This window comes from Corvus brachyrhynchos, unplaced genomic scaffold, assembly GCF_000691975.1.
Source record: "Corvus brachyrhynchos isolate BGI_N302 unplaced genomic scaffold, ASM69197v1 scaffold47, whole genome shotgun sequence".
Lineage (NCBI taxonomy): Eukaryota > Metazoa > Chordata > Aves > Passeriformes > Corvidae > Corvus > Corvus brachyrhynchos.
Genome location: NW_008239292.1, coordinates 1,057,079 through 1,068,342, shown reverse-complemented (window position 1 = coordinate 1,068,342; position 11,264 = coordinate 1,057,079). Strand labels below are relative to the sequence as shown.

The 11,264-nt window shown below is 58.8% G+C and overlaps 2 protein-coding genes across 3 annotated transcripts in view; one reads left to right on the top strand and one right to left on the bottom strand.

Annotated features, from left to right (window-relative positions):
* Window positions 1-1,489: 1,489 nt before the first annotated feature.
* On the top strand, window positions 1,490-6,569 carry UBE2Z (ubiquitin conjugating enzyme E2 Z). The gene is made up of 6 exons (XM_008638475.2): window positions 1,490-1,588; window positions 3,460-3,647; window positions 4,182-4,293; window positions 4,939-5,051; window positions 5,378-5,468; window positions 6,353-6,569. The coding sequence occupies exons 1-6, from the start codon at window positions 1,523-1,525 to the stop codon at window positions 6,521-6,523; spliced, it is 741 nt and encodes a 246-aa protein (XP_008636697.1). The 5' UTR covers window positions 1,490-1,522; the 3' UTR covers window positions 6,524-6,569.
* A 1,842-nt stretch (window positions 6,570-8,411) lies between these two features.
* SNF8 (SNF8, ESCRT-II complex subunit) overlaps window positions 8,412-11,264 on the bottom strand; it is a 4,144-nt gene continuing 1,291 nt past the window's right edge. The window contains exons 4-7 of one of the 2 annotated variants that reach the window (XM_017740558.1): window positions 10,910-10,982; window positions 10,307-10,448; window positions 9,986-10,060; window positions 8,412-8,986 (exon numbers count right to left, since the gene is read on the bottom strand). In XM_017740558.1, the coding sequence (XP_017596047.1) occupies window positions 8,945-8,986; window positions 9,986-10,060; window positions 10,307-10,448; window positions 10,910-10,982 (332 nt within the window). In that variant the 3' untranslated portion in view covers window positions 8,412-8,944. The remainder of the gene's footprint in view (window positions 8,987-9,985; window positions 10,061-10,306; window positions 10,449-10,909; window positions 10,983-11,264) is intronic. The other variant, XM_008638474.2, reaches the window with a different exon arrangement.

Below are 11,264 nucleotides of genomic sequence, written 5' to 3'. Positions count from 1 at the left end.
CCCCGGGTCTCTCCTGGGCACAGCCCCCGGTCCCTGCCCGTGTCCCGGGATCCTCCTGGGCACAGCCCGGTCCCTGCCCGTGTCCCGGGTCTCTCCTGGGCACAGCCCCCGGTCCCTGCCCGTGTCCCGGGTCTCTCCTGGGCACAGCCCCCGGTCCCTGCCCGTGCCCCGGGTCTCTCCTGGGCACAGCCCCCGGTTCCCTCCATGCCCTGGAATCCCGGAATCCCGGGCCGGTTTGGGTTGGAAGGGGCCTTGGGCAGGGACACCTTCCTCTATCGCAGGTTGTTCCAAGCCCTGTCCAGAACCGCCTGGAATTCCCGGCCTGGGATGTCCCTGCCCAGCTGTTTGGGTGGGGATGGGTGTCACAGCTGCCCCCCCCGGGGTCCCCCTGGGCCAGCCCCGCGCTGTCTCCCAGCAGAATTCCTTGGTGCTAATCCCGCCCTCGGCGTCGCTGGCAGCCCCCCGTTCAATCTGGGATTGGATCCGGCTCCTCAGCCCCACGACGACCAAATTAAGATATTTCTACCCAAAGCTGCCCACATTCCCCCTCTTTCCTGGCAGTGCCCACCCGTGTGGCCGCCCTGAGCTTTCCAGGATCCCCTTTGGGATGAGGGATCAGCTCAGGCGCTCCCAACGCTGGCTCTGATTCACCAAGTCCCTCTCCCTCGGAGCAGGAATTTCTGCCTGCCAGGCTCCTGCTCATCTCTGGAGCTTGGATAATGTCTCCCAGAGGTGGCACCAGGTTTTTGGGAAGTTTCCAGCCCGGAGCTCCCCACGGCAGGGAAGGGAGAGGCTTCTCCTGCTGCTCTCCCCTTGAAGCCTCCCCGAACTCTGGCCGCTTCCCAAAGGGGAAGAGAGGTGGAGTGGGAAGCTCTGACTGTGGGAGAAAGGGTTGGGAGGATGGAATTTAATGGTTTATCCGTGATCTGCGTGGAGTTGGAGGGGATTTGTTGGGTTTTGGTTCGTTTGCTCCGAGTTCTTGGAGAACAAGGTTGTTGGGATGAGGTTTGGGAGGGGAAGAAGCTCCCTGGGAGCTCTGGAATCCGTGCCCTGATCCTTTAACTCCAAATTCATCGGAGCAAAACATTCCCGGGAGCGGTTGAGTCACGGCTTGGGGAGAATAAATGACTCAGGGGAGAAAGGGCTCCTGGAAATATCCGGGTGTGAGGAGGGAAAACCTCGGCAGGGGGAGGGGAAATCCCAAACCTCACCTGAGAGAAGTTGGGGACGAGTTCCCGAGGGGAATTCACGGTGGGGATTTCATTTGATTTTAATTCGGGGTGCTGGAGGTGGCAGAATCCCAGCTGTGAGCTCATCCAGGTGTGCTCGGTGCCTCTGGAATGCCTCGCCCGTGTTTTGGGGATCAATTAAAGGAGCTCCTCCAAAAACCACTCGGAGCCAGCACAAAACCTCCCAAATCCCAGTTTAAAAGTCTGTCCCTTTGCAGCCCTGCAGGGATTTGTCCCCCGGGCGCATCCCAGGGCGATCCCAGCTGATTCCTGTTCCCTTTTCCAGGGATATCATGTCTATTTACAAGGAGCCACCCCCAGGAATGTTCGTTGTGCCTGATCCCCACGACATGACCAAGGTAAGGAAGGTTTGGAGCTTCCTCCTCCTCCTCCCTGCGGGGCTCTCCGGGGTTTTTGGGATGGTTTCCCAGCTGGAATGTTCCCTTAGTGTCCTGGCAGAAGTCGGGATGAGGGAGCAGCAAGGCTCCGGCTTTCCTGGGGGTGTTGGGATGGGGTTAAATGGAAGAGCCCCTTGCAGGGCCTGGAGGGGCTCCAGGAGAGCTGGAGAGGGACTGGGGACAGGGGATGGAGGGACAGGAGCCAGGGAATGGCTTCAAACTGGAATAGGGCAGGGCTGGATGGGACACTGGGGAGAAATTCCTGGCTGTGGCTGCCCCTGGATCCCTGGAAGTGTCCAAGGCCAGGCTGGAGCCACCTGGGATAGCGGGAGGTGGCCCTGGATGGAGCTGGATGGGATTTAACGTCCCTTCCATCCCAGAGCATTCCAAGATCCCGTGTTTGGGAGTGTGGGACCGGAGGGGGACACAGCGGGCGAGGGGAGGTGGGAGGGCGCAGCAGCGGCTGCACATTCCCGGGAAGAGGCTCTGAGGAGGATTTGGGAATGCTGGTCAGGGACAGAGAGACAGCTGGGATGTGGAGTGCTCAGGAGGGGTGGAATGTGGGATTTGGTTTGGACAGGAGGGATGGAATGTGAGATCTGGAGGGGACAGGGGGGATGGAATGTGGGATGTGGAGTGGACAGCAGGGATGGGATGTGGAGGGGAGAGGAGGGATGGAATATGGGATGTGGAGCGCTCAGGAGGGATGCAGGGCTGGGATCAAGGGCGCAGGGCTGGGATCGGGGGCACTCAGGAGGGATGGAATGTGGGATCTGGAGCACTCAGCAGGGATGCAGGGCTGGGATCAAGGGCGCAGGGCTGGGATCGGGGGCACTCAGGAGGGATGGAATGTGGGATCAGGAACGCTCAGGAGGGATGGAATGCGGGATCTGGAGCCCAGAGCTGGGATTGGGGGCACTCAGGAGGGATGGAATGCGGGATCGGGGGAGCTCAGGAGGGATGGAGTGCGGGATTGGGAGCGCTCAGGAGGGATGGGATCTGGGATCGGGGGAGCTCAGGAGGGATGGGATGTGGGATCGGGGGAGCTCAGGAGGGATGGGATGTGGGATCGGGGGAGCTCAGGAGGGATGGGATGTGGGATCGGGGGAGCTCAGGAGGGATGGGATGCGGGATCGGGAGCGCTCAGGAGGGATGGGATGCGGGATCGGGAGCGCTCAGGACGGATGGGATGTGGGATCAGGAGCGCTCAGCAGGGATGGAATGTGGGATCGGGGGCACTCAGGAGGGATGGAATGCGGGATCGGGAGCCCAGGGCTGGGATCGGGAGTGCTCAGCAGGGATGGGATGCGGGATCGGGAGCGCTCAGCAGGGATGGAAGGTGGGATCTGGAGCGCTCAGCAGGGATGGAAGGTGGGATCTGGAGCGCTCAGCAGGGATGGAAGGTGGGATCTGGAGCGCTCAGCAGGGATGGAAGGTGGGATCTGGAGCGCTCAGCAGGGATGGAAGGTGGGATCTGGAGCGCTCAGCAGGGATGGAAGGTGGGATCTGGAGCGCTCAGCAGGGATGGAAGGTGGGATCTGGAGCGCTCAGCAGGGATGGAAGGTGGGATCTGGAGCGCTCAGCAGGGATGGAAGGTGGGATCTGGAGCGCTCAGCAGGGATGGAATGTGGGATCGGGAGCGCTCAGCAGGGATGGGATGCGGGATCGGGAGCGCTCAGCAGGGATGGGATGCGGGATCAGGAGCGCTCAGCAGGGATGGGATGCGGGATCTGGAGCGCTCAGCAGGGATGGAGCGCGGGATCGGGAGTGCTCAGCAGGGATGGAGCGCGGGATCGGGAGCCCAGGGCGAGCCGGCCGCCGCTGTTTCGCAGATCCACGCGCTGATCACCGGCCCCTTCGACACCCCCTACGAGGGCGGCTTCTTCCTGTTCCTGTTCCGCTGCCCCCCGGATTACCCCATCCACCCGCCCCGCGTCAAGCTGATGACCACGGGCAACAACACCGTGAGGTTCAACCCCAACTTCTACCGCAACGGGAAGGTTTGCCTGAGCATCCTGGGGTAAGGGCGGCTCTGCTCCCGGGAACGCGCCACGACACGGCTCGAGCCGTGCCAGGGGAAGTTTGGGCGAAACATCAGGAAAAAATTCCTCGCTGACAGAGTGGTTGGGCACTGGAATCGTCTGCACGGGGTTGGGCAGAGCCTGGAGGTGGCACTCGGGGCTGGGGTTTGGTTGGTGAGGAGGGGTTGGGTCGTGGGGTGGGCTGGGTGGGGGGACAAGGGGCTTTTCCAACCTCGCTGGTTCCTGGGATTCCGTGATTCTGGGATTCCATGGTTCTGGGGTTCCATGGTTCTGGGGTTCCATGGTTCTGGAGTCATGGAAACATCAGGAAAGAATTCTTCACGGAAGGAGGGTTTGGGCACTGGAGTTTGTGCCCAGGGAGGGCTGCAGTCCCTTTCCTGTGCATTCCCTCAGATCCAGCTGTGGTCCCACAGGAGTTTTGGGCTCTGCTGTTGGAGGGATGATGCTCCCCGGGCCACCATTAATTCATTAATTCATTAATTAATTGCTGGTTTTGTGCTCTCCTGCCCCAGCACGTGGACAGGCCCTGCCTGGAGCCCAGCCCAGAGCATCTCCTCGGTCCTTATCTCCATCCAGTCCCTGATGACCGAGAACCCTTATCACAACGAGCCGGGCTTCGAGCAGGTGAGAGCCTCAGCCTCCCTCCACACCTCGCTCCTGGGGCAGATCCCAGCCTGGGACTGGGATCACTGGGCTCTTTCCCAGCTCCTGGGGCAGATCCCAGCCTGGGACTGGGATCACTGGGCTCTTTCCCAGCTCCTGGGGCAGATCCCAGTCTGGGATTGGGATCACTGGGCTCTTTCCCAGCTCCTGGGGCAGATCCCAGCCTGGGACTGGGATCACTGGGCTCTTTCCCAGCTGTCTCTGCCTCTGGCACAGCTGGGATTGGGAGTGGACAGGAGAGATGGAATGTGGGATCTGGAGTGGACAGGAGGGATGGGATGTGGGATCTGGAGCGCTCAGCAGGGATGGGATGTGGGATCTGGAGCGCTCAGCAGGGATGGAAGGTGGGATCTGGAGCGCTCAGCAGGGATGGGATGTGGGATCTGGAGCGCTCAGCAGGGATGGAAGGTGGGATCTGGAGCGCTCAGCAGGGATGGGATGTGGGATCTGGAGTGCTCAGCAGGGATGGGATGTGGGATCAGGAGCGCTCAGCAGGGATGGGATGTGGGGTCTGGAGCGCTCAGCAGGGATGGGATGTGGGATCTGGAGCGCTCAGCAGGGATGCAGAGCTGGGATCTGCCCCCACCATCCCCAATGGTTTTCCAGGAGCGGCACCCCGGGGACAGCAAGAACTACAACGAGTGCATCCGGCACGAGACCATCCGCGTGGCCGTGTGTGACATGCTCGAGGGGAAGTGTCCCTGTCCCGAGCCCCTCCGGTAGGGATGGGCAGGGCCTGGGGGGGCGGGGGGCAGCAGCACCCATTTTCCAGCTGTTTTTCCCCAAATGCCGGGGCTTGCTCGGCTCCGTGGGGGCGGATCCCGGGCTGTACTGGGGGTGGGGTGGGGGGGGGGGGGTGTGGCACCGAGCTCCGCCTGGATTTGGGAACCAACGGGCCTCGTGTGCCAGGGAAAATCCCAATTCCTGGAGGGAAGGTCCCCCTCAGATCCGGGCTCTGTCCCCTCCCTGCAGCCCTCTGGGGACAGCCAGGCTGTCCCGTGGCTGGGGGGGGGGTGTGACCGTTTGCCCTCTCCGCCTGTCCCAGGGGCGTCATGGAGAAATCCTTCATGGAATACTACGACTTCTACGAGGGGGTGTGCAAAGAGAGGCTGTACCTGCAGGGCCAGACCATGCAGGTGAGTGCTGGCCCCAAGAAACGGCCGCAGGGAAAGGTCTGGGAGAGGTTTTGGGTCAGGATCTGTGCTTGGAGACAGATGTGCAGCACATCTGCACCTGGGTCGTGCCGTGGAATCCGTATCCCGGCTTGGATCAGCCGTGGAGCCGGGAGGTTCTGGTGGGTAATCCACAGGGAATGCACTCGGGATCTTCTCCGGGCTCAGCTTTACAAAGCCTGGAGCTGAGACTCTCTCCAGGGGCTTCTCCCAGCCCTGGAACTGGGTTTGGTTTCACCTGGATTCGGTGGCAGGCAGGAAGGGGGAATTGAAGGAGATTTCCAGGGGGAATTCAAGGATGGGATCCACAGCTCCAGGGGAAATTTAAGGATCCTCTTCAGGGGGAATTTAAGGAGTTTCTCCAGGGGGAATTTAAGGATGGGATCCACGGCTCCAGGGGGAATTTAAGGACCCTCTCCAGGGGGATTTTAAGGAGTTTCTCCAGGGGGAATTCAAGGATGGGATCCACAGCTCCAGGGGGAATTTAAGGAGTTTTTCCAGGGGGAATTCAAGGATGGGATCCACAGCTCCAGGGGAAATTTAAGGATCCTCTTCAGGGGGAATTTAAGGAGTTTCTCCAGGGGGAATTTAAGGATGGGATCCACGGCTCCAGGGGGAATTTAAGGACCCTCTCCAGGGGGATTTTAAGGAGTTTCTCCAGGGGGAATTCAAGGATGGGATCCACAGCTCCAGGGGGAATTTAAGGACCCTCTCCAGGGGGGATTTAAGGACGGAATCCACCCCAGGATGGGACTTAACCCTGGGATTTTTTCCCGTTTCACCCCATCACCGCTCCCCACGGTAACTCCCCGCATCACGAGGCTCATCCCCGGTGTTGTTTTTCCCAGGATCCTTTCGGGGAAAAGCGAGGCCACTTCGACTACCAGGCGCTGCTGCTGCGCCTGCAGGGGATCCGGCAGCGGCTGCAGGACAAGCACCAGCAGGAGAGCGCCGAGATGGACTCGGAGAGCAGCTCCTCGGAGCCAGAGACGGACACTCAGGGCTGCTCCAAAGCCTGAGGGAGCTCCAGCGGCGTCTGTGCCCGGCCCAGGGCCCCGGAGACTCCACCAAAGCCAGGCCAGGGCAGGGAAAGCTGCGGGGATGCTCCTGCTTCCCTCCCTCCCTCCTCCACTGCTCCGCTGGATGGCGAGGAGAACTCCCGAGAGAATTCCCCAGGGGAAAATGGGAAAAATCCGAGCTTGGGACAGGCTCCTCTTGGACAAAGGTACTTCCTGGCATGTGGCATCAGGTCATTATTTTTTTTGGAGAACACCTACACTGGTTGGGGGTTTTTTTTGGTTTTTTTTTTTTTGTTTTGGTTTTTTTTTTTTTTTTTGGTTTTCCAGGTTTTTTTTTCTCCATTTGATTAAAGAACGAGCTCTAGACTGCAAATCCTCGAGAGCTTTTCTGTTCCTAGGCAGGGAGGGAGCCCTTCCCTGGAGCCGTGGGAGTGCTTGGATGAGTCCAGGGTGTGTCCAGGTGAAATCTGGGAGAGCTGGAGCCTCCCCGATGTCTTTTTCTAGGCAGACCAAAGATAAAAGAGCACTGCTGGCATTCGGGCTCCCTCCCCAAAGCTTCCCTCGAGCCCTGGGGCACTTTGGAGACTTCGGGTGTGGAAAGAGGGAACCGCAGGAATCCGTGGATCCATCCTGGAGGTTTGGGAAAGGGAGGATGAGGAGGGGGGCACTTTAGCAGATGGCTTTGTGTATTGTTTCTGTCAGGTCTTGGTTTGGATGTAGCGTTTGAGGAGGATTTTTTTCTTCTGCTGGAGCCGTTTTTCCTCACCTGGAATTCTCTGCTCCCCCCTTGGAGTCAGTGTCACCTTTCCTTTCCCTCCTTCCCTGCTGCCACCCCGGACAATTCCCAATTCCCGAGGGGATTTCTGGAGTCGTGAGGGACAAATTCCTTTGCCAAACGTTGTAAAATCCCACATTTCTGGGGAGCATTTGGACTGTTTCGAGCAGGGTTTGTCCCGTGAGTGACGGTCACCCCTGGGAGAGGCGGCTGTGCCGTCCCCCAGGTGGGAAATTCCACATTTCCCAGGGAGCTGAGCCCGGGAGGATGGATTGGAGCAGAGTTTGGTTAATTAAGAGCTTCGTTACCTTTATTTCTCCTCCCATCCCAGCAGTTTTTTCGGGAGCTTTGACGGAAAGCCGAGCACCAAGTTGCACATTCCGCCCTCTCCCGGTTTCCTCCCCACCAGTTTGGCCCCAGTTCAGATTCCGGCTGGTGCTGGGAGAACTTCCCGGGCTGGGATCCTCCTCCTGAGGGCAGCAGGGCCGGGAGGAGCAGAAACCCCCTTGGGATGATTTGGGATTCCCTTCAGCCCTGCCAGGACTGGGCACAAAGGTGGAAAATTCAGGGATTCCGGTGTGGCTGAACAAGTTGGGGTTTTTTTCCCCCTTTATCCGAGTCCCCCGGGGCCGCTTTGGATTTAACCCTTGAGGGGAGGCTCTGCCACACCCGGAAGGTGAAGGAATTCGGGATCAGCTTGGGAAGAGGCGCCACCTCCTCACTTTTTGTCACCTTTTGTCACCTTTGTCACCCGAGCAGCGCCGGGGCGGGGCTGGCGCTGTCCCGGCCCCGGGGGCGGCGCCTGTGGAGCTTTTCCGGCATCCCAGGAACGGAAAATGCCTGGAAAATGCCTGGAAAATGCTTGGAAAATGCCTTATCCCGGCTCTGCTCCCCCAGCTCAGCTCGTAGGGAGCGTCTGTCCCTCGTGGCCCCGTCCCCAGTGACAATCCTCGAGCCACTGCTGTAGGCAGAGATGTTTTAGCAGAACCAGATTTTTAGACTTAAATGGAGTTGAAAAAACAAACAAATATATGCACAAGAGTCACTCGGAGATCTTTCTTTGTATCTATTGTACATAAGATTCTTTGTTTTGTTTTAGTTTGGGTTTGGTTTTTTTTTTTTCCTTTTTTTTTTGGTTTTTTTTTTTTTTTGTGCAATAAAGTTTTGTTTTGGCAGAACGGAGCCTGTGCTGTTCCTTAGTGGGAATCCTCCTGGAATAACAACTTCAGAGGTGCTACAGAGCAGTTTTCCCACTGCTGGGAGGCAAAATTCCAGAGCCAAAGTCCCATTTCCCAGGGCAAATCCCACCTGCATCCTCTGAGACTCCGCTCCCTTTGCTCATTTTCCAGCAGCAGCAGCAGCATTTCCACCCGAACCCAGGGAGAGAATCCAGCAGGGATGGATCCAGGGCAACCTCCCAAGCTCAATCATTTTTGTACAAAACTCTTTATTTCCAGTCCCGCTGTCCCGGTGCTTCCGGGCCTTGGAGGAGCCTCCCGAGGATTCCAGCCGGAATTCCAGTCATGGAATCGCCTCCTTGGCTTCCTCAGGAGTGATTTCCTGGGAGCAGAGCTCCGTGAAGAGGGCGGGCAGCCAGTACTGGGGCTCTCCTGGGGCCTGTGTGTCCAGCCAGGCCATCCCTTCCTTCAGCAGGTGCTCCTGGAAACCAGCAGGGAACTGGGAATGAGCTGGGAGTGGAACTGGGAATGAGCTGGGAATGATCCGAGGAGCTGCTCCCGACAAAGCCTGACCCCACAGTGACCCCACTGTTATTCCAGGGAAGGGAACTCGGGCTGATGGTGATGATTTTTAGGACAAGAGGGAACGGATTTGAAGTGCCAGAGGGGAGGACTGGATGGGATTTTGGGAATAAATCTTTCCCTGTGAGGGTGGGGAGGGGCTGGGATGGAATTCCCAGGGAATCTGTGGCTGCCCCATCCCTGGGAGTGCCCCAGGCCAGGCTGGAGCAGCCTGGGATCGTGGGAGGTGTCCCCAGGGTGGGATTTAAGGTCCCTCCAACCCCAACCATCCCAGGGAATTTTCAGGGAAATGAGTGAAACCCAAGGAATCTCTGCAGCTCTGGAATTCTGCCTTCCCCAGTGCCTGTTTACACCGAGCGTGCTCTGCCTTGGGACTGGGACATTCCCACTCCCATCCCCAATTTCCCATTCCCATCCCCATTCCCAGTTTCCCAATTTCCCATTCCCAATTTCCCAATTTCCCATTCCCAATTTCCCATCCCCATTCCCAGTTCCCCATCCCCATTCCCAGTTCCCCATTCCCAGTTCCCCATTCCCAGTTCCCCATTCCCATTCCCAGTTCCCCATTCCCAGTCCCCATTCCCGGTTCTCATTCCCAGTTCCCCATCCCCATTCCCAGTTCCCCATTCCCGGTTCCCCATTCCCCATTCCTGGTTCCCATTCCTGGTTCCCATTCCTGGTTTCCCATTCCCATTCCCCATTCCCAGTTCCCATTCCTCATTCCCGGTTCTCATTCCCATTCCCCATTCCCATTCCCCATTCCCAGTTCCCATTCCCAGTCCCCATTCCCAGTCCCCATTCCCCATTCCCGGTTCCCATTCCCAGTTCCCATTCCCAGTTCCCGGTTCTCATTCCCAGTTCCTCATTCCCATTCCCGGTTCTCATTCCCAGTTCCCCATCCCTATTCCCATTCCCATTCCCACTCACCAGCACCTGCCTTGCTCTCTCCGTCTCCCACCTGAGGCTGGCCCGGATCTCGCTGACCGTCACAAACCCCTTTTTCTGGGAAAAGAAGAGGGAAAATCCCCTCAGGACTCCAGGCCATGGGGACAGTTCGCTCTCATCCCACTTCGGTCCGATCCCAGCTTTTTACGGAAGCTGCAAATTCCGGCTGATTTTTATCCCGAGTTAAATCCACGCTCCGGCAGCGCGGGCACAGCCTCTCCCACGGGCCCGATCCCACCCCGATTCCCCATCCTGGAAGCACCAATTCCTCCTTCCCAGCCCTTTTCCAGGAGAAATCCGCACCTCTGCCAGCTGCAGGACAACGGTGTGATCCATGTTCAGCTCCGCCGGCACCGACTGCACCAGGAACGTTCCCCCCACCGGGATGAGCCCGAATCCGTTCCCCAGCACCTTCAGCTTCTTGATGGCCCTGAGCAAATCATCCCTGGGGAGGGGCAGAGGCACTCAGAGCTTCCCGAGTTCCAGCTCCTGGGAATCAGGAAGAGCCCCTGGGAGCCCCTGCGCTGGGAAGAGCTGGGAATGGTTTTTAGAAGGGAATCTGGGATTGGGATTTTTGGCATCTGGACACAACGGATGAACTTGAAGGTTCAGCCCCGAAAATGGGGGTTTTGTCCTAAAAATCTGCTTCTCTTGGGACCTTTATCCGCCCGTTCCCCGCAGCTCCAGTGGGAAAAATCATCCCGGCGCTGGATTTTTAGGGAAAAGGTTGTCTCCAGCTCCAGGCAACGATCCCTGAGGATCCCAGAGCAAACCAGCAGCAGGAAGTGTGCATCAAGCAGGGCTGGCTCCAGCGCTACAAAATTCGGAGCCTCCCAATGAATCCCCCCTTTTCCTGCCCCGAATTCCGTGGGATTCCCGCTTCCCGGCACATTCCCGGCCACTCACTGGCTGACGTCCTGGGCAAACTTCCCTCTTCCCTTCAGCACCTGCTGCTGGAGCTCCTCCAGGGTTATCAGGCCTGGGAGTGAGAGGGAGTTGGGAATTTATTCCCGGGCCAGCAGCCAGGGCTCCTCCGGCGGCTGTTCCCTGATCCCAGAAGTGGCACGAGCCCCCAAATCCCTTCCCAGCGCAGTGACGCCTTTTCCCGCGGATTTATGGGATTCGGGTTCCCCTGGCTCTGCTGGAGCCCATCCCTGGCGTGAAGAAAATCCACTCTCCGTGAATCCCAACCCTCTGGAGATCACTGGGATCCCTCGGACCCGATCCCACTGCCCGGCTCCACCAGGGACCGGCAGTCCCT